Source organism: Chelonia mydas, chromosome 2, assembly GCF_015237465.2.
Source record: "Chelonia mydas isolate rCheMyd1 chromosome 2, rCheMyd1.pri.v2, whole genome shotgun sequence".
Taxonomy (NCBI): Eukaryota; Metazoa; Chordata; order Testudines; family Cheloniidae; genus Chelonia; species Chelonia mydas.
In genome coordinates, this window is record NC_057850.1 from 222,135,222 (window position 1) to 222,158,391 (window position 23,170).

At 40.1% G+C, this 23,170-nt stretch overlaps 1 protein-coding gene across 1 annotated transcript in view; it reads right to left on the reverse strand.

Annotated features, from left to right (window-relative positions):
* CUBN (cubilin) overlaps positions 1 to 23,170 on the reverse strand; it is a 212,734-nt gene that overhangs the window by 159,553 nt on the left and 30,011 nt on the right. The window contains exons 14-22 of the mRNA XM_027820946.3: positions 21,897 to 22,131; positions 20,122 to 20,303; positions 17,765 to 17,927; positions 17,379 to 17,569; positions 14,008 to 14,164; positions 12,929 to 13,107; positions 12,119 to 12,281; positions 11,600 to 11,816; positions 10,154 to 10,284 (exon numbers count right to left, since the gene is read on the reverse strand). Coding sequence (XP_027676747.3) covers positions 10,154 to 10,284; positions 11,600 to 11,816; positions 12,119 to 12,281; positions 12,929 to 13,107; positions 14,008 to 14,164; positions 17,379 to 17,569; positions 17,765 to 17,927; positions 20,122 to 20,303; positions 21,897 to 22,131 — 1,618 coding nt within the window. The remainder of the gene's footprint in view (positions 1 to 10,153; positions 10,285 to 11,599; positions 11,817 to 12,118; positions 12,282 to 12,928; positions 13,108 to 14,007; positions 14,165 to 17,378; positions 17,570 to 17,764; positions 17,928 to 20,121; positions 20,304 to 21,896; positions 22,132 to 23,170) is intronic.

Here is a 23,170-nt window from a genome sequence, read left to right on the forward strand (position 1 = left end):
TGATTGTTTAAGTAAAACTTTCTTTAATCAATGTGCATACAAAAGGCAGAGGTGGTGGTGGTATGTGTGGTGTGGTGGAGCGTTAAGTATTTCTAGTTGCTAAACAGGCTTTAATCTTACACTGGTAGACAGGAAAAAAGGACACTGTAATGGCTAGCTTGATGATCTGCAGTCAGCACAATGTGCTGCCATTGAGCCCTGAACGTCGGAGCAACATAGGCTTAGAAACCTTCCGTGCATTCACTCCCTGTGTGAAGAGAACATCTCCCATTGCTCTCAGGCAGCCTCCTTTGGACTAAACTAGGAGCAATGTTGATTTTCCTTTCTAATGTCCTTTTTCTGTTTACCTAAGTCATGAAGGGGCACCTGACTGGTCACATTCTACCTGCAGGAAAGCATAAAATCCCTGATTGCCAGGACCCAGCAGTTCTCTCCAAGGTACAGTTCTAAAATGACTTGCATCCATCCCTCCTGGACCAACAAGAGGGCAACCATGACACTGAGCCTTGGTGTGAGGTGGAAAATGGGATGGAGAAATGAGGGGATTTGAGAGAACCTCTGCAAAAAGAGAGAGCAAAGGCTCCACAAAAGTTCAAACTCTTGCTGTAGGACAGAATATAAGAATAATGGCATGCATGATAGAATTCATGGAATGTTTCATATGTAGTGATCATGGTTACACTAATTACAACGTACAGTCGAAGCAGATAGTAGAATACAATGACTAACTTTAACCATTTCACCAGGCCTTAACAGATCTCTGGAACCTAAGTTTGTAACAAACTACTGCTACAGTTTAATGCCCAATACTTTACATAGTAGTGTAAGAACTGATGCAAGCCACAGGCCCTTCATATCTCGAATAGCAGGATCACCATTCTGCTCTGATGAATTTAATAATTATAACATTTAATTTCATAAAACCTTTTGAAATTTGCCTATTTAATTTTCTGAAATATTACTTATGTCATAAGAGAGCACAAATCATATGTCCAATCTGAGGGATAAAAAGTGAAAAATTCCCTCTGTGTTTTAATTATCTAGAAAGATTAAATATGACAAATGTGATCTAACTAATATGCTTTCTAAACTGACAGTACAATACTGAACTCTTGCTTCAATCCAATACTGTGTTAGCCATCTTTACTCTTCCTTTTGCTATGATTTACTCCGCCAACCTCTCATCAAATGAAAAGCTAAGATATGTGATCAGAAATATGACATGCACATCTTTTTACATGGCTCACACTCAGTACAAATGACTACGTGAAGAGAAGTACTATGAACACTTTGTTCTACTCAGTAGGTTAGACAGACAATGCTGCCTTGATGGCATTACTGTACACATGTCATTTCTTTCATTTCACTTATGTGTAATTTAGAAAAACTGCCATATCCATAAACATGCTCAAATGCATGCATGTAATTTTAAGGTCAAGTTTGGTCACCTTCAATGAAATCTCTGGTACTTCATCAGTCCAATGTGCAATACCTTCACAAGTGTTGCCAACTTTCATTATTGTATCATGAATCTCATGATATTTGGCATTTTTCTTCAAGCCTCCAATCTTAAAGTCAGATGATTTTGTGATTTTATAAAGTACGTTTCTAGCCCTCATGGTTGTAGATAGAAGCGCAAAAATGTGTATCAAATGCACCCTAAAGGCTCAAGACCTAAAAGGGAAAAAAAACCCCAAGCCCTCAGAATGTTTAGGTCAACGTCATGATTATTTGGGGGCCTGGCTCATGATTTCTGAAAGCTTGGGACTGGCAGTATTACGGTTGTGCCTTCATTCAAGGGCTGAGACAATGAATGCCAGGTTCTAGTATAGAGAGTATTAAAATAGTTATGTTATGATGTAATTTCAGTGTGAACATTAACTACCACTTTTAAGAGCAACCACTGCAGTCCCTCAAGGGAGATGATGTTCCAGTTTCCCTGCATCACTAATGTTTGCTTCCCTGAAAGGAATCTATTTTCAAACCTGGGTGGCGATCCAAACCGCAAGTTATTTTTTGTTCCACATTTTGCACCAATACTCAAAGATTGAAAGAGAAACATGAAGGGTCTTATAGTAACTGACTCTCCCATGTCAGTCCTCCAGCTACAACTACATAGAGCCAAGAACACATTTAGGATACAGTGCTGTAAAGATTATAAAAAGAGTAAATGTGCCAAATGGCCTTACTTACGCATGTATGCATCATCCAGCACAACTACTATTGTTCACATTACTCTGGTTTCAGCTGAAGAATGGGTACTCATCTTTTGCATTTACCTCACTAACACAGCATCAAAAAGTCAATATTCTTTGAAATGTGCTAGCTTCAGTTTGCAATACTAATGCTATCAATGCAAATTATTAGGTAAGCAAGCAAGAAAGAGGAACTCTGGACCCTTTGCCAAGTTTCAGAATGCCTGATGCCATGATGAGATTAATAAAAGACTGGAAAAATATGTATTCCCAATTCATTTTAAATATACTACTCAAGTTCACTAAAGAAAGAAGAAAAGGGTATTTGTCCAGAATGATCACACATCTTTCTTTGCCAGTGTGTGAGGTTTTCGAAACCCACTGAATCTGGTTCTGATTTCAGTACAACATTAATGTTTGCTCTCCTAGAAAAGGCTGTAAACTACTGCAACCTGGTATAACATTGCCAATACTAATACTAATAAAAAAGTCAGGTTTCATGTTTCTTTCTCATGCAGCCATGCACAGCACAGAAAATGATGTTAGCATCTGTTCTAATAAAGGGATATTCATTGGTTGCCATGATGCCTATTAATCCAAAGCAAAATTCAGAGTATTAAATCATCGGTAAAATTGTGATTTTTCTTTTAGTTTGATCTTACACTGCCAAAAAAGAACACAGATTCTCGAACACTTAGCTCTTTATATCATGTTCGGCATATTTACAAAAAAAGAAAAAGAAGCCACCTCGCCACATGAAGTGTATTCCTCTCCACAGGCAGTAGATAAAGCACATCTACGCTCGAGAGCCTTCTGCTGGCAGGCATTAACTGACTTAAATTTTTACCAACCACAGCTGAGGGATGAGAAGGAGAACAAAGGTCCTTTGTAAAGTGTTTCAACCCCATTATTCAGAAACACTAGTCACAGCAATTTAAATTGAATTGCCATCCCTCCTTGACTTCTCTGTGTATATCTGCCAAATACAACTTTCAATTCCCATCTTTTCCCACTCGGCAGGGGAGAAGATCCATCCTTCTCATCCCCCGATGGGAATTACTGATAATGTCCATTGAAGTGTTATCTTAGAGTTGAATTTACACTATTCTATCAACAAGAAAGTTAGACCTACAAGTCTACATTTTCTCTTTGGTTATACTTGTGCAGCCTTTCTGAAGCCCGTGGGGTTTCAGAAGTCTAGCTGAAAGCAATATTTGGCCCAGAAAGTACAGAAAAGAAAAGAATTGGTGCTGGGATTGTTCATGATCATACTCTATACATACCTTCCAGGTAACAGGGAAAATTTAAGGAGAGGAATTATTCCCAATCTCAGATAATAGTAGGAAAGGAAGCAATAAAATGAAACTAAGAAAGGAAATGTTAATGCTAGAGATGAGGGAGCTGATAGGAGTCTGAAGCCATATTTGCTTTTGATACAGATTCATTTCAGTTTGAATAGCCCACATTTGATGGCAGATAATAAGGCTGGCAGATACAAATTAATCTGACAAAAAAAGTGATGCCCCGCATCAGGCTGGGTTGTCAGTAAGCGGATGATTTTCATAAAAATGTTTACCAGCACCGCAGTTAAACCAAAGTTAGACTGTCCAGCTACCAAAGTTATAATGTCCAGCTACCTCCTCCTTTAACTCTGGCCTCTCTGATCAGTCAGTGCAGTCTTCTCTTAGTCCTACAGAAGCTGAGAAATCTCGAACCATAGTCATAGTCACTCCCATCATACCCCAGATGGGAGGGATGTGGAATAAGTATGTCAAATATGGAATTTGTGAACAAAATTTCCATCCAAAAAGCAAATGGCACAAAAACATGATAAAAGCTCTTGCTAAGAATGACTAGCTAAAGTTCCACAAAGGAAAGAATAAAATGTAACCTTCTTTGACTAAAAACAGAACAGGTATTTGTGAATAAACAAAGGATAATTAAATACATATATGGGACGCAATCGTGCTCCCACTGAAGACTACGGCTGGATCCTACAAGGTGCCAAGCCCTCTGTCCCCATTCAGGATTGAACCCTTTGAGAGTTTGGCCGTTGATTTCATTTGAGAGCAAGACCAGGCTCACTGCATGTTGTCTAAATGTGGTTTAGCCAGCAGAGATGGAAAAAGAGTTGAATATTCAGGTCTATCTGTTGGTCTAACTATGCTGATATTTATATAGCCTTCACCACATTCAGAGGTCCTTTTCATTTGGGCCCTGGACTCTAAACTTCTATCCAATATCAGCTTGTTTCCTATGAGACCATTTCTCTGAAAGTCAAATAGATGACTCATTTAATATGATAGAGGGAAAGCCCAGCTTCTGTTGCTAGGGCAAGACAGTTCCACTGAATAAGGTACATAGATTCATAGATATTAAGGTCAGAAGGGACCATTAAGATCATCTAGTCCGACATCCTGCACAACGCAGGCCACAGAATCTTACCCACCCACTCCTGCGAAAAACCTCTCACCTATGTCTGAGCTATTGAAGTCCTCAAATTGTGGTTTAAAGACCTCGAGGAGCAGAGAATCCTCCAACAAGTGACCCGTGCCCCATGCTACAGAGGAAGGCGAAAAACCTCCAGGGCCTCTTCCAATCTGTCCTGGAGGAAAATTCTTTCCCAGCCCCAAATATGGTGATCAGCTAAACCCTGAGCATATGGGCAAGATTCACCAGCCAGATACCCAGGAAAGAATTTTCTGTAGTAACTCAGATTCCACCCCATCCAACACCCCATCACAGGCCATTGGACCTATTTACCATGTTAAACAGCTGACTATTACTCAGGTGGTATTTGGCTGGCCAAATAGCACTCATGTTCCTACTATTTGGTATGCTTATCCCCACTAGCTCAGAGATTTCAGGAACTTTCCAGATAGTGTTCCATGCCCCAGGCTACATATTCCAGTGTTCTGTTTGTTTTTTTGACAAGAACTATACTGATGGTATCAAGGTTCTGTCTGCTGTTATTCTTGGGCTATGTTATCAGAACTAATAATAAATATATCACAAATAATACATGCCAACAAAAACACTCTTTCCTACACTATAAAGATGCAAAAAGGAAGTTTTAATTTACATGAAAATGCCCTTTCACTCATATTTGTTCCCTTTTATACGATAACATTGTTCATCTTTTCAATAGCTCAGTCTTTGTAGAACAATTTAAGGCCACTACTTTTCTATTCTTCCCATTGGAACATCTAATATAAACCAGAACTACTCTGACCTGTTCTGATATTGGTTACAATGCAGTTGGCTCACAAACTGTAGCTGAAAATATATGGAAGATACTTGTTGCACAAGAAACATGATTAGAACCATATTTTCTTAGCAGGAAAAAAAGTGTGTTAGACTTCAAAAAATCCACAGCACTGGTATATATCCTCTTCTTTTCTCAAATATAAGTACATACTGCCCACACATAATTGGATAGGTATGAAATGAATATAAATCTTAAAGATAGAAGACTTAACATTTGATATAATTTGCTAGGAGTCGGTAATTGCATCAGTTAGCTAAATCCTCCTAATTCAGTGTGTGTGTGTGTATTTCTTTTATACCAAGGCAGCTTCAGAGCTCTTTGTTCTAAGATTAAAAATGAACGTCAGCAGATCAGCATTCATGAGCAAATTTACAGTAATATTTTGTGTGTGCAAAGAACAAAAAAGTATCTTTATAGGAAAACAGATTTTAGTTTCAGCTTTCTAAGGGGTTATTATTAGCAGACAACCAATGTGAGGAGGTTTAGAGAATTGGTTTGGTTCAGATAAACAGCCAAAAATTTTGATAGTTATCTGATGCTTTTCCATACTTATCCAAACTGTAGTAGTTGAACTGAAAAAAACAAATTGTTTTGGAAATTATACTTCCAAGTTTAGGTCAGATTAAACAGAGAGCATTAGCTCTTTTGTGATATTTCTGCATGAAGCCCCAGCTTAAACCAAGACATGTACACAGAAGTGTAATATAAACTATGGGGGAGAGGGGGGAGAAATAGCAGCCATACATGTTCAGACCTCCAAAGTGGTTCAGGTATGGTTTCAATTTTCGGTGAAGGTTCTAGATAGTTCTTATTTCATCCAACCATGGTCACCCATCTCTAGTCATTGTAGATATTAAATAGAAAAGGGCTTCCTAGAATGCTGCAACTTCCCTTAGAACTGCCCATCTACCTCTGAATCAGCTTGCTTTTGTTGGTCAAGCCAAACCCTTGCTACTACAGCACCATCAGATGAATATTGATGCAGACCCACTATGCCCGTTATAGGAATTTGCAGCATGCTGCAGCACTCACTGAAACCTGAATGCCCTCTGGGGAAAGAAGAATTCCTGCCTTTTGCAAAAGGACATTTTAAATCTTCCTTTTTGCTTGTAAAAACTTCTTTGAAACTTGTAGGAGGCTATCATTTATCATCTGGTAGTTGAAACCATAAGAGTCCATTCCTATTCTCCTCTGTCAACTTCAGTTTAAGCTTACATAGATCAGGGGTTCTCAAACTTCATTGCACTGCGACCCCCTTCCTATAATGAAAATTACTACACAACCCCAGGAGGGGAGACTGAAGCCTGAGCCCACCCGAGCCCCACTGACCCAGGCGGGGGCAGGGGGTGGGGGAAAGCTGAAGCCCAAGTACTTCAGCCCCAGGCAGTGGGCCTGTAACCTGAGTCCCAACACGCAGGGCTGAAATCCTCAGGCTTTGGTCTTGGGTGGTGGGGCTTGGGCTTGGGCTTCAGCCCTGGGTGCCAGCAAGTTCAAGCCAGTCCTGATGACCCCATTAAAATGGGGCCGCGACCCACTTTGAGGTCCCAACCCACAGTTTGAAAACCCTTGCATTAGATTATTCTGATTTATATGTAGTCAAATTTTCATAAGAAGACAAATAATTGTCTCTCTCGATTTTGGGGTGCCCACTTTGAGACACCTAGAGTTTCATTTTCAGAGGTGCTGTGGACCCACAATCAGAGATGGCAGACCCTCAGTCTGAAAACTGGGGCCTAGGGATCTCGAGTTGGGAACGCCAAACCAAGACATACCAAATGAATATGAACACTTCTGAAAATGCTGATCTCATTAAGCATCGTCAGTTTGTTTGGCAGTGTATAAATGTAAAAGGAGATGGTCCCTGCCCCCAAGGATTTATAATCTAAATCAGACATGGAAAGTCCGTTCAGACAGTTCAGATCATGTTAATAGTGACACATATGGCAGAGTTTGGGATGAAAGAGAAGAAATCCAATTTCCATCTTGTGGAATTTACGATGATGGGGGGACATGGAGGTGAAGATGGCAGGTAGATAGTTGAAGATGTGAAACTGGACCGAAGGGCTGAGGTAATTAGGAGATATTACGGAAGCCACAAGTTCACCAGTAAGGTTGTCCAGGGAGAGAACATAGGAAGACATGAATAGAGCTAAGAACAGAAACTGTCTGAGCACTGACAAATAGCAGGAGCAGCTGCTGAAGAAGCAGTCAGAAAGGGATGAGAAAAACTATGAGAGTACAGAGAGTCATGACAAGTAGCTGTTCTGTTCAGAAAATGTTATGTTATTGCAAAAGGCCATCGGTTAAATGCAACAGCCTGTGATACAGGGTTGGGGGAGAAAGTGCGATTTTAACCACCAATAGAGACACTTACACAAAAGCATGGTTGGACCCTGCAAACATATGCCATGCTGGTAGTGCAGCAGCTATAGCAGCAGCCTAACAAAATGGAGGGACAGTTTACAATAATAACTTATTGTTTCAAAATAAGAGGAAAGGTTTCATGATTTCTGTGTCAGTAAAAACCCAGAAAGTTTTCAAACTCTAAGGTTTTTCTTCGAGAGAGAAAAGCTGTATAAATCTGTTCCTACATTAGTTTCAGGCTGATAGTAGGTTCCTAGCTGGGATGTTTCCCATTAAATCTTAATTGCTAATGATTTTTCCTCTCTTCATGCCAGATAACTAACATATGAATGAAGGCAGCTGAGAAAACTGATCGTTTGGAAGTAGACACTAACTGGTGGTGAAGCAAAAGCAATTGCAGGAAGCAAAATCTCGACCAGACCCCCACACACATTCCCAAGAGATGAAGTAACAGTCAAACTGCCTGAGCTGTAGCTGGGAGAGTGGATATTTTGCTCAAAATCTAAAACAAAAGGAGACTGGGCAGCTATGTCAAGTACAGCAGCACATATAGCTACAGAGATGACTGCTGCGGACTTTTGATATTTATCGCATTAAAAATACAGCACACATACAACAAACCCCAACTGAAAACCATCTAGCTGTGCACACAGATGACCCATGTGCACACAAGTTCTAATTACTATTCCCCTCATTCCTCCACCCCTGCCTCTTCCCACTGTTCACTACATGCACTCTTGGGTCTTTTCTGTTGCCTGTGAGCTCGACAGGGCCCTACTCTGTGTTGCATAGAACTGAGCACAATGAAGCCCCAACCCTGACTGGGGCCTCCAAACACAACTCTAACAGAAATAATAAAATCATTATAATGGGACTGTGCACATGAATCCGCTCCACTGAAAGTGAGCAAAGGTGTTAGAACTGGGTCTTTAATGAGGCCTCTGCTTGTACCAAACTACTTACTGAAAACAAACACAGAACTAAAACTTGGCAAGAAGAGTTATCGCACTTTTCCTTTTTTAATGCTTTTGATTAAAATATTTCACTCAAACTAAAACTTTGCACACAGGGGCGGCAGCTGTAGACACAGTCAGACCATTTCCTTCCTTGCATATGGGGACCACACGTGGTCGCACAGCACAGTCTGTATCTCACACATTGTCTGGGATCTGCTTCTCCACTGGCTGTAATTGCCCCGGCCTGTTTGGAGGTCTCTAAGCAACTGAATCTCACTACATCAGGCAAGTCATTTTCCTGCTACTCTTGTGCCAGCTGCTCCAAACCAGCCCAGCCAAAGGCAGAGCTTTTTGCCAGAGTCTTGCTTCAGTGCTAGCAGTTAGAAGGTCGGTTAGCAAGCAAGATCCCCACCTAAATGAGGAGGATCTTTTAAAGAATATTGAGTGACTGATTTCAGGATCCTATGCTTAGTAATCGACAGGCTAGGTGGTGTATCACCAGTGCACACTCAGTCAGCAGGGATATTTAATTTCTAAGACCGAACTGCATTTCCATGGGGCAGGGATTAGCAGTGAGAGGATTAGTAACGAGTGCAGTGTTCGCATATAGCATTTCACCTTGAGGTTGCTGGTCTGGTTCAAATACAGCTCAGGTCAACGATAACAAAGTTGTTACCTTCTGAATACTTCTAGGTGACCTCTGAAATGGGCATGGTGGTTTTAGCACTGTCCAAAGGGTCAGGCAGACGTACACATCACAGAAACTCTGCACACTAACCAGGGCTTTTCATAATGCTCAAAGGTTCAGAGCAGTCAAGGAATGAAGGGCTTGGAGATTGACTTTGCTCCCCAGAAGGTGGCTACTCTGGAACAAACTTCTCTGGCAGGGCAGTGAGAGGATGCTTGAACTTCCACTGCCCTCCTGCATCTGTTCTATGATTAAATAGAGGACTTCATTCTCCAGGATGTCACTCCGGCACTTGGTGCCCTTATACCTTTGACAAGCACTCCTGTTCCTGGTGTGTTTGCTTGGGGCAAAAAAAAAAAACCCCGCACAGTCAGTTGAATGTCAATGAGACTTCCACTCCTATGTCACTTCAGAAAATAATATTCCTAACTACCCTATGCAATCCTGCCATGTCAGTGATTACAGAAACCATTGGTGTTGCCTAGAGACATTGCTTTCTGCCTGGCTCATCCTCCCCAGCTAGAAAAAAGGCCAGTGAACCAAGCTGTAAATAAAGATGGGTGGAGGAGACAGCAGGGATTCTGGTAATTAAAAAAACGAAATGTGTCTTGTTTTTGTAGTGTGTGTTTACAATTAAGGCTTGACAGGATTAATCTGCATAATGCACACACTGCTGTATTACCTGTGGAAGCATTCATTGAGATATAATTAGCTGAGAACCCCTCAGAGGCAATGTTGTGATTTGTCACAAAGTACAACATCATTATGTTGCCACTGCTAGTGAGTGATGGTGGAATTGATCTTCCACAATACCTATAAAAAGTCAAAAGAGATACCATGTATTGAGTATATATATCAATATTATATAGTGTCTAGATTAATAGAAAAGTATTCAATGTTCCCCAGAAGCCTGTAGCTGGGTCATTTTCTGTTGACCTTAGAGGGAGACAGATTGGTCCCCATCAGATTAGTCTTCCAAAAAGACTAACTAATATGGTGAAATAAACTCCATTATAACCCCATATTCACTTGCTCCTGATTTTCCAGCTACTGGAAGGATAACATTTTTCATCTTTTGGCCTCAGCCCAAATTTCTATTTGTATTTGAAATTTTGAACCAAACCAGTTTAGTTGTTCTTGAGTTATGGGAGTACAAAAATATGTTACCTTTTGTAAGAAAATAAAAATCTGAAGTGCAATCATTTATTCACTGATATAAACACACATGAGGAGGCATTGTAAATGGATCAATAAATAATATAAAACTATAAAGTCTAAGATTTAGCCCGTGTTATAGCCTTTTTGTTTCTTCAGGTACCCAATTTTCACCAATTCTGCTTCTGCTACTTGGTATTAAAAATTATTTCCTTCCCTGCATCCCAAAGGAAGAAACAATATTAAGAGTGGATTTAAACCAGTTGCCATGACCTTAAAAAAATATACATGAAATTCTATTGCTAGGCAATGGCAAATGTGAAAATCTGCCCATAAGATTGCCATCCCTTAAGCAGTGTTTCCCAAACTTGTGACGCCGCTTGTTCAGGGAAAGCCCCTGGCGGGCCAGGCCGGTTTGTTTACCTGCCGCGTTCGCAGGTTTGGCCGATTGCGGCTCCCACTGGCTGCGGTTCACTGTGCCCGGCCAATGGGGGCTGCGGGAAGTGGCGCGGGCCGAGGGACGTACTGGCCGCCACTTCCCGCAGCCCCCAGTGGCTGGGCACAGCGAACCGCGGCCAGTGGGAGCCGCGATCAGCCGAACCTGCAGACGCAGCAGGTAAACAAACTGGCCAGGCTTGCCAGGGGCTTTCCCTGAACAAGCGGCATCCCCAGTTTGGGAACCACTGCCTTACAGAAAAGTTAATTCCTCATTCAATAGTATCAAATTCAGTTCACATCCCTTGGCCCAATAAAAGACAGACAGGAAAAATACTACCCCTCCTAAACCTTGCCTTTACTATGTTAAATGGAATAATAGTTGCTGAATAATACAAATCTTTAGCTGCTTTCAGTAAAATGAGCCTATGCTGAACACCTTGATACCAAAGGAACAGATCCACTGAGGAGCAAAAAGAAGACAGTGACAGCAGCTGTGTAGATAGGTAGATTAAATAGATTAGATAGGCATATTCACCTTCCAAGCCTTGTCATAGTACCATTGTCATATACTTCAAGATAGTCTCTGGTGCAATTGTAATCAAACTCCAAGTTAAATGATGAGAATGTCAGGCGGATAAGGTGCCCAGGCTGTACTGAGATAGTCCATGCACATTTAACACCATGTGGGTAGATGATTGGATGACCAGGACTTGTAATGGTCCCTTCTGGCCCAATGAGAGTCTCCCCACACGCTAGAAAGTTTTAAAACAACAATGTGTTAACTAAAATAATGTTTCCAGAAGAAGACACTTATAAAATTAGTTAATGGTTTCTGAAAATTAAAAACATGATTTTTTTCTTTCATCATCTCTTTCGGAATTTTTGAAAGGATTCTACATTGTTTCTTTCACAAATTAGGTCTCCTGCTTTGTTGTCATACAACTTGACGTCCCACTGATTTCAATATGTGGTTTTCCTTTGCTCATCCATTTCAACTGGTGGCACACAAGGACAGAGGACCAATAGCCAGAGGGTGAAAGATCTCAACTCTTACCTCTATCTAATGGCCAGTATTCAGCCATGAATCCAAGATTTGTAGCAGAGGAAGCTCTGAATCTGACATGGAGATAATTCCATGTGGACTGTACTGCTGAAGGTATATCTGTGCCACAGTATTTCGCCAAAAGAGGAGACTCTGGGCTGCTGCCATCCCTGACCTGAAAGACAATGTATTCAAAACAGCCCATGAAAACTTGTTTCGATTACTGCCAAGTAGCTATAAAATGTAGATGAATTAACTCAACGCACACAAACAGTACAAACTAGTCTTGGAAACAAGTAGGAAGAGCTAAAAGGTTAAAAGCTACCATGGAGAAGACAGTGGCTCATCCACCTCATTAAACTATTCAGCAGGTCAGATCCTACCCAACATTAATATATAAATGTGTGGAACCAGCACAGTGGCGCTGCTGTGGAGGGGCAGCTGAGAATTCTTCTGGCCTAAAGGAACCCGATGGCACAACGCTTGCATTCCAGCTGCCTGGAGCTCTTCGCCAGTAGGTAGCACATGGGATACAAGGAGTGGAGAATCAGGCCTTATCTATCCAGATATAGTTATGCATCAATGATAGCTCCTACTCTAGAAATTATAGATGGAGAAAGGTCATCTTATCAAAGGAGCATTCAAAAGAAGAAGGTTGGCTCACCTAGTGAGTCAGGAAAAGATTTCATTTGTGCAAGGAAATAGGTGTTTATGTACCTCTTCACCCACACTTTTCTTTTTTGACAGACATAGGTACATGACGGAGGCATGCATATGATATTTGTTTGTAATTCACAATAAGTATGTACTAATATTCTTTACCTCCACATAATCTGAGTCACAGGTAGTGATATTTCGAATGCCAAAATCGATAAAATTAAGAATCACTGCATTGCCTTCTGGCTGGAAGATGATCCACTCACAGGTCTTCTGGTGAGGGAAAGCCCTGGGATAGTATGGGGAACGAATAGCACCCTCTCCAGACAATATGCCCCCACAGGCTGCAATGAAAAATTAAGAGTTAGCAGCTGGAATTAATGTTTACAAGGAATGTACATTGGGATGTAGATTAAATGTCATTTGCGGGGAGGAAGAGAATAACCATTGAAAACACACATCTCCATCTGCTATGGATAATTCAGATAGGTTTAGGAGGGGGCTGTTTGTTTAAAAAGTCACTATTATGTGACTAAACCTAAACCTGCATAACTGAATGTGGAACAGCGGTGATATCATGTCCATGAAAACTCCAAGTGAAAATACACATTTGTCTCCTTCCCCAAATTTGACTGTATTTGGTTTTACAGACTTGTGCAGAAGGAATGAGGGAAGGGGATGGCACACAACAGGAGGGAAGAGGTGGATGTCTCATCTGTTGGAGGTGAGTCTGGGAAAAGGAGTGTTGAAAGTGGACAAATTTACAGGGCAAAAATACGATTATTCATTATCTGCTGTATTTGGTGCTTGCGCTAGTGATGAGGGTCTACCTTTGCAGGGAAAAACTGAGACTATACAGCATGTACTTTAAGTTACTTTAAGGGTGCCCAGGGTATATGAATAGCCATCCTTTTAAGCATTTCTAGAAATCTAAATAAATACATGTACTGATAGATGTCTCAACTTTTCATTTCCTTGCTTTTAAAGTTTTGTGTTGGGAATATTATGGGTAGATCCATCTTCACTGATATATGGCATAGTGTTTTTGTGTCAAAGATGCAGAACAAGTGAAGATCAGGGGGTAGAGATCTCAGAATAGTGCGATGTGATATCATATGTAAATAATGTGCAGCAAACCCTCAGTACAATGTGGGGACTTAAGGTGAGAATTAAATCATATACAAATGCTAGAAGGTCCCCAATCTAGAGGTCAGTTCAGTTTTCCAGCCACCAGTTTCTCTTACCAACTTCATAAATTGCTCTGAAGCTAGCCCTTTGCACAGAAGAATCTGACTTAAATTTGATCCACAGGCTGTTGCTAGTGGAAGTGACTGGAGAAGGAAATGTGCTATCACAGAATTTGTTGATGATAGAAGACATTTCAGAGTCGCCATCTCGAACCTAATCAGCAAAAATAAAATCAAACAAAATAAGTCAGTAATAAAACTGTAACTCAATACTTTTATGCATCCATAAAACCATCATCAATTGTAAACCCCTGAATAGCATGTCATTTGTTTTGTCATTACGCTCCAGTAATAAAAAAGAGCTGTTAAGTGTTGTTACAATAATGTAAACAAAAGGGACGCTCTCACAGCCATATGATCATGTAAGGTCTTCCAAAATAAGGAGTGCCAGTCAGTATTTGCTTAGGAGACTTCCAAAGCAAACAAAAATAGTGTTGATCCGGTAGATGGGACGCTTGTCTGTGAACCTAAGCCTCAACATGAGGCTAATGCTGTATGCTGCCCAAAGAGCCATCTTTGGAGAGGTAAAAGCAATGTCCTGACTGTTTAAGTGATTAAATATTTACATGGCATGAAATTCCTACCTAAAATAGAGGATTTTTTTATTTTCTTCTAAGTGCAATGTCTCCCCTATTTAAAATTACAAATACATTCCCTGCTCTGTACATAGAGTTTCTATTGACTTCAGTGGGAGTTCTCCACAAGGATTGCCATAAGACCACCCAGGCAGACGCATAACTAATGAGGGGTGCAGTTCTAAGTTCCAGTGTCAGTAATAATGGTTACACTGGTTACATCTCATTATTTTATTTGAAAAGTTCAAGGTGTTAGAATTAAAGTGATGGTACGCTAGGGTGCACCAGGGAATCAGTGTCTGCTTTTAAACCCTGCATTGCCACTAGGCTTGAAACACATTAATCAACTCACTAATAAAGGGAGAAATTTACTCTATCGATTGCCTCATGAATTGGCATCAGATTTGAAGACAAAGATTCTCGTGAAAACAAAAGACCATTTTCTCAGCAGCACCAGTGCTGTGCATGGAGCAACTGGGGCTGCTCTAAGTTGCACCTAGTTGCAACAGCCAAGAAGCCATTGCAACCACTGGGGGTGAGGAGGTGTGGAGAAGGGATTATGTTACTTGAAATTGTTTGATATGAAAAGATGTTATAGAAAAATGTTAAGTGAAATTGTATGAGGAGATATGTGTGGGATCAAGACCAAAAATAATATATGCTGCTTGGTGTGTAGAGATTGGACTTGTGGATGGAAGCTCAATCCAGACTGCTCATTTGGAATTTTGGGGAAATTTGAAGGGTTGTCCATTGTCTACTGAGGAAAGAGGGAGCAGGAAGGGAAGTGCTGTTGGGCTGTTATAAGATGAGGCTGTCCCTAGTGGAGTAAGAAGTAGACAGGTTACTGAAAGCAATTGTTTGGTTTATGTTATGTTTAATCTGGCTCAATAAAAGTGTAGTGGATTTTCAAACCCAGAAGTTGTAGGCATAGTCAGTTGGTGGGTTTGAAGAGATCTGCAGAGCCTTCTAATAGTTAAGAAAAGCTGCCAAGATCATCCAGTATTTATAGGCAAGTGTCCTGGGAGGCAGATAGAGTGGTAAAAGGGCTGTAGTAGTGACTTAGAGACAGCAGTGTTGAACGGGTCATGATACCAGCACACAGCAGTACTCCAACCACCCTCAATTTCCCCCCTTCACGTACATACACCATGGGCTGGGAGGAGAATGGGGGATGGCATAGAGCCCTATGCTGGATCTATATACGGCGAGGTAAAAGCAGATGGCTCCAGTGCTGCTGAGCTTTGGTGATCTCCAGCTGCCTGAATGGCTTTCTGCTCCTTGGCAGCCATGGTGACCTTCCTGAGAGTTCAGTTTAAGCCAGTGGAGTTACTCTGAATTTACACTGGTGACACTGAGATCAGAATTTGGGACAGAATGTTTAGAAGGAGAGTTGAGAACATTTTCAGAACCATAATTCAGGTCAATTGATACTTCTCCATTACCGTTTTTTCCCAATAGCACTGAAAGCATTGATTTGTATATAAAGACAGATGAGAATTCAGTCAAGCAGCAACAAAGATAACAGGGCCCCGCAACCAATTGATTTGATCTCACATGGAGCTGGCATTGCTAACAAGTTATCTCTGACTTTGCTGTGCTACAACACATTCTTCCTTAACTGAGAAACATATTGTGTCTCGTTTCTCTCTAGAATACTGGAGTTCCAGGGATTCAGGCTCCTGCTTCCTTAATCAGAGACTAAACATCCCCCCTAGCAGAAACGATGAGCTGTGTCTGTGTCTATGTCTATAGCAATTGCACAGATTTCCTGTTATCATCAGAGCACATGAGCCTCTGGGTCTTTTCAAAATGAGAAAACAGTTGTCAAAAAACTGATTTTAAAGTAAGAATTTAAAAGTCTAAAGCCAGCTCCCTAGTTTAAACTTTACTACAAATACCTATGAGAGAATATTTTAGAGCCCACAAAACTATTTTTTGGGGGGATGGGGGACCAGAACTTGACAAAACCACACAGCTTTGAACAGACTGGTTATTCCAGGGTCATAAAACTCCATCCCTGTTCCTCTGTTCTGGATTGAATGGATCTGAGTGGGGGCGTGGAAGGAGATGGGGTGAAAAGGACAGAAAAAGTATGATAAAGCTAAACTGCCTGAGATTGATCAGCAAACAACAAGGTAAATGCCTTGATAAATCACAATCTGATTGTGCCCAACAAAAATTGTTTGGTTTCTCTGTCTTCTGTGAGTTTAGCTGCTGTTCTGCCAGCAATTAGACAAGAGAAGTAGCAGGCCAGACAAACAAAAGCTGTCTGTTTTCATTATACAGACTTCCCTCTAATTTTAGAAATTAATTCAACTTCATTCCAACCAAAGCCTCCCAATTAAAGCAGAAAGACAGGGAACAATGTTAATAAGCAAACTTTTATGGCTAACACTGTAGAAATAGATCCACTATACTAAGCTCACTGGAACCTGTTCTCAGTTTGCTCAAAAGTATATCAAGCAAGAGATGAGCCCACTGATTTCTAAACAGTGCCTTCTTGGCCTTGGTATTATTTATGCTTATCTTGTATTTGGTACACATTAACCCAAGGCTCAAACCCATCCTGATTATGTGGAGTGACTGAGAGTCAACCTAATCCTAGCTGGGTTCTCATATTCACTCACCTTTGGCTCATGCTGATTGCCTATCCCCTGCTTCTTAGTCTTTGTGGCTTTTGAACCCTAATAAAAAGAGATATCTACTCTCTTGTATCTTAGGAAGAAATTTTGCTTTATAGTTTTATGCACACAGATAATTAACATTTCAAAACCACAAAATAATAAAAGTCACCTCAATATAATTCCAAGAACAGCCGCTGTGGCTTTCCAGCTCCATGTGAGTGAAGTTGAGGTAGATTTTTTCATTTGGTGGTTGTCGGATAACGTAGATACACTGCCTGTTGTTAATGTATGGGTTAGGCCAGTAAGGGGACATGATAACCCCCCCACTGTCTGTGTAGTTTCCTCCACAATTGGGATCCGCTGTGTTAAATAAAAATAAATTGATCATTCGAGACCTCAGATGGATCATATATCTAAATGCTGGCTGCAAGTCAAACAGCAGATAATTGGGATAGAGTCCACCATGACCCTGCCTGTTTCTATTTCCAGACTATTTCTAGACACAGTAATTTTGGAAATGCCATATTCATAAGTTAAATGCACAGTTGTACTTACAAGGCGATGTAGTGTAGACAATGTGGAAGCCTCTGTCGGTGACTGAGCCACCAGAATGAAAGTGAATCCATGCATATGGGCCAGAGGTTTGAAGTGGGGGAGGAGAATTGGTGCTACAATATTTACCGAGGATGGAGTCTTGTGGAAGGAGGCCGTCTCGAATCTAAACAAAAGTATTAATCCTCAGCATAGGGTTGTCAGATATAAGCCAACTGTGGGCAATTTCAATATACCTAAAGTTATCTTAGCATAGGAACTCATAGGAGGTTTCATTAGTGATTGAAGGTTACTGGATGGAGGGAAAGTTGGTAAATCACAGCATGGCCTTGCTGTTTTCACACATTCAAAACTCCCATTTAAGTCACCAATCCTGCATTTCCACTGGATGTTGAAGGACTATGGGACTCAGCCCCTAATAAATCACTCCAGTGTTGACATGAATGACATAGGGATCATTCACTGAATGGATGGAAGGGGAGGGAAACTTTATGAGATCCACCTTGCAAAGTTTTCCTGGAATCATCCTCTCTGGTGGCAGTGGTTTGGGGAGTCACAAAAAATTTTGGAGGCCACGCTCTCTCCCAACTCTACAGATCTTAAGTTTACGAAAGGAAGTGAACCTCCTTTTATGAGGAGACAGGAATTCGCAGCTGCTTACAGGTTGCCATTCCTCCTCCACCTTTCCCAGATACCCAGCTCCAGGAGAGGTTGTGCTAGATCTCCCTGCAGTCACTCAATAGCAGAGAGGATCCAGCAGCAGATAATACAGATCTTAGTTGCATTACTTAGTTGCATTACTTAGTTGCTGTCCTGCTCCTGGGGACATGCAGGTACATGATACCCCCCACTCAGCCTGTACTGTAAGATGATAGCCCAGCCCTTTGGTTATTGTTGTGAATACATTTAAATATAGCTAAAGAAGACAATCAGAATAAGAAAAATGTGTTTGATTATTATCGTTATGGAACAGACACACTCACAGAAGTAGGTTCCAAACAGTGCAGTGTTGGTAAGTAACCACGATCATGTGACTGGTTTGATCAAACAGAATTAAGGATTTTAAGATCTATGTTATCATTCAGAAGAACTACTACTATTGGATACTTAATCTGGAAAAATACCCTCTTTCACTAATGTAAGATAGAGCTTTTATACCATCACACATTTTCTAGATAGCCTCAATAAAACACTGTAACAGGGGCAGTTAAATCTGTTTCTTTATTCCTTCACTGAATGACTGATGCCATTTGCGATAATTGATTCCAGTAATATACAACAGTTTGCATACACTATGGCTAATTTCACAGAAAGGAAGCTTTCCAGACACAACGGGAAGGAATCCTTCTTGGTGTAGTGCTTTAGATGCTTATACTACTTGAAGGTTTCAAAAAGCCATATCTGCTGGCCTTTTAAGATGTGTCCCAGTATTTCAGAAATGACTCAGCATTTTTTTCTAACGGTAAACAGAGATGGGTGAAAAAAAATTGGCAAATAGTTTATTTGCTGAAAAATGCAGTTTTCAATCAACATAAACTGTTTGCCAATTCAGGTTGAATTCAGCGAACAGTTTCAGCTGAAAAAAAGTTTGGAAAAAATTCTGAAAAAAATTGAATTTTTTTGACATTTTCAACACTAATGGTTCAACTTTTCCTTGAAAACAACATTCCATTTAGAATTTTAGCTAGATTTAAGTATAAAAAACACAAAAGGATAAAAAATCCTGAAAAATAAACAAAAAATTTCATTCCACTCTGAATGATTTGTTTTGTTTTTAGTTTCAGCAAGGAAAAAAAACCCAAAATTGTCATTCTGGGTAAACACAAAAAACCCCATGTTTTGATTTTTCAGTTTGGCCACTGAACTGAAAAATCAATGATTTGCTCAACGCAAGTGGTAAATGCTCCTTGAAACACTTCCCTTTTCACATTTCTGTAACTGTGATACAGTAGAAAACTTTGCATCTGAGACGTGGCCTAAATCTCACATGTCAAGCCATGTATTGTGGTACAATATTTATTTCTCTCACACTTTTTGTTGATACAATTAATTCCCTGCGGGTGTATGTTTGACCAGAATTCTAAAGACTGGGTTTTTTGAGGCTAAATAAGTTTCCCACCAGCGATTCATGGCGAAATCCTGCTTCCACTGAAGTCAGTAACAAAACTTTTACTGCCTTCCTCTACTGATTTCAATGGGGCAGGATTTCACTCTTGTTGTGTGTGTGTCTGTGTGGTTGATGAGTAGTGAGTGACTATTTCAGCTTGTGATTTATCTTGCCAGCATTACTTTTCTGTCTGAAACTAAAAGGTTGTAATATTTTGCTTTGCGATAACATTGCCATAATGATGAAATTTTACCTCCAGATAGTCATAGCTGCAATTTTCATGATGCTCTAGACTCAGTGTGCCAAAGGCAAATGTGATGAGAAGGCCTGGATTGGTTGAGATGGTCCAGTAACAATCTCTGTCAGGAGGATAGTTACCAGGGTATCCCGGCGAGTTTATTGAGCCATAAGTATTTGTTAGTTCACTACCACATTCTAAACAGGGGGAAAAAAACCCACAGAATTACTGCACTCTTTCATCCAACTTAGTTAGAATGTACGTAACGGCCAAATCTAAATCAACCCTTAATGATGGAGTTTATGGACTGTTTTAGGCTATCAGATATATCAAATCAACCCATTTGTTTTCCTTCTCAAGAGTTACATTTAAGGAAATCCATGAACAATAAAAATAGAACCCCAAATATTTTCTAAAGGTGCGTGTCTACACTGAAAACATTACAGTGGTGCAGCTGTAGCTCTGCTGTAGCACTTCACTGTAGACACTACTTATGCCAATGGGAGGGGTTCTCCCTTTGGTATAGGTAATTCACCTCCCTGAGAAGCAGTAGCTAGGTCAGTGGAATCATTCTTCATCAACCTAGCACTATCTACACCAGGATTTAGGTTGGCATAGCAACATGTCTGGGTGTGTGCGTGGATTTTTCACACCCCTAAGTGACATAGCTATGCTGATGTATGTCATCAGTGTAGACCAGCCTGCAGATGCACAGCTCCAATTTTTAAAAAAATGGGTAACTCAGTAACTTAGTGAAAATATCGTGAGAGATGGAACAAGCAAACACACAGGCCTCTTCTGGGGTTCACAGAACTAGGCTGACTGTATGAGCTTTTTTTTAAAAACCTAATCCCCCACTTTTTACGCTACTGCAAAGTTGTTACCATTTTTTTAAAAGTTTTTCCAATTCAAGTGTTATGTACTCAGGGTAGAGGAATAATCCTTCCCACAGCAAAGACTGGGTAGCACTAGTGGGTGATTTGTATGTTGTACACATACTATATCTAGTTTATTCAATAAACATTTTTGATCTACCTCTGGCTCTTTTTTCATTCTCTTATTGATGCCCTTTCTCTGATGCATTTTACTCACTGGATGTATTCCCTCCCTCTCCTCTATCCCTTTTTTTCCCCTGTGATCCTGCCTAGGCAGTACTTGGAAACAATAATTTTAAAGTTCTAGTCAAGCTTTCAAACCCAGAGTGTTTGGGGGGTTGCAATTAGGTAACATGAATTTGCCCTTCCCTAGCTGTCCTGAAAGAGGCCCAAGTTAATGATCTACTTTGAGAAAGGAATTGCCCAGTCCACCAAAAGATCATGCAAATGCTGTTTTCAGGAATTCAGACATAAGAGATAACTGCACAGAGAAAGTCAAATTGTTTGAAATTTTGATAGAAAACTGTTATGTTTTTTATTCTCATTACCTTAGCCTTCTGCAAACTGACAGTGACAGAGACAAAAAACTTACTTGACCAGGGGATAAATGATAATAAAAAATCTCAAAGTCCCCAGGAACATATGACCTAGGATCCTAATAAACTTTTGAGAATCCCTCATAGAAAGAGCAAAACAACCTTAAAAACTAAAGCAAAATCCTAGCAAACATTGTCCAGCCAGTAGTTGTTAGTTAGAATTTGATTCAGAGCATCTACAGATAGCTCATCGGCCATCTTTTCTACCTTACTCTTAGTCAAACTTTGTCCTTCAGCTCTTGACCTTTACTAACCAAGTAGGACATAATGACCTTTTCCCCCTTTTTTGGTACATTACCTGACATCTCTTAAAACTTACCTGGTTCTCGAGACTCCCATTTAACTGTAAATCCTCCTGCATTAATTGTGTGGCCAGAACGGAACCAGAAATACAAGGAATTATGGGTACTGAAAAGCTCAGGAGGGTGAGATGTGCCACAGTATTTTCCCAGCATGTATGCTGATGCTGAGGACCCATCATGAATTTGAAGGAAGTCAGAATTACAGCTGCTGTGTGCTTCCAGTTGGAAGAATGGGAAAGTAATACGCAGAATCTAACAGGAAATAGCATAAATTAGATCATTTTATTTGTCCATCTGTGGTCTAAAGTTTCAGTTGTAAGAGTGATGTAGACATTGTTTACACAATAACCCTGTACGGAGCAGATATACCTGTCCACACAATTGTGCACATCAGTGACAAGCTTCAGAGCAATTATGAAATTTCCTGAAGAAAACAAAACAAACAAAAAACCCAAGACAAAGGAAGGTATTAAGTAATAATAAAGGTCAAAAGAAAGGAAAGGAGATACAGAAAGATCCAGACAGACAGAAAAGTTGTCTAGGAGGACTTAATTCCTAATATTACTATTCCTATAAACTAATAGTTACTCAGGATACTAATTTTTGGATCCTCACAGCTAAATTTGATGGTATAATGTTAAGAGTTTGAAATACAGCAATATTTCAATAGCAATATTTGATTAGAGTTTCACCGTGCTATTTTCTTTATGGTATGTAATTAATTAACAAGCATATTCCCATTCTTTATATTGTTTTAAGTATCTTCCTTTCAGCTACAAAACTAAAGGCTCTTTTGTGGATATAAATTCTTCCTTTTATGAACCTACTGTAGCCAAGTAATGGCATACGACAATTTAGTTAGATCCAGATCATCAGCTGGTGTACTTCAGCGTAGCTTTACTGACGTCAATGGCGCTATATGGATTTAAAGCTGAGGATCTGGCATGTAGCCTTTTCATAAACTTTCAGTAATCAACAGAGATTGGTTAATTAGTATTCTTGAAGTATAAAAATTAAAAAACAAGAAAAGTTAATCCTCGGTCAAGAAATCTTATTCTTAATCAGGAACTGAAATGCTTTACAATTTTTTAAAATAAAATTAGAAAATTTGATCCCAAATTAGTATCAGAATATATGTGTAGGCATAAAATATATTTGTGTGACACAGAGGCCCATTAGTGCCAATGGGCGAAGAGTTCACTGTTCTGTAACAGTAACTCCTAACAGGCCTAACAAACTCACTGTACTTTGCATATTGCTTTCATAGTATTTATCCAAAGAGGGTCAAGTG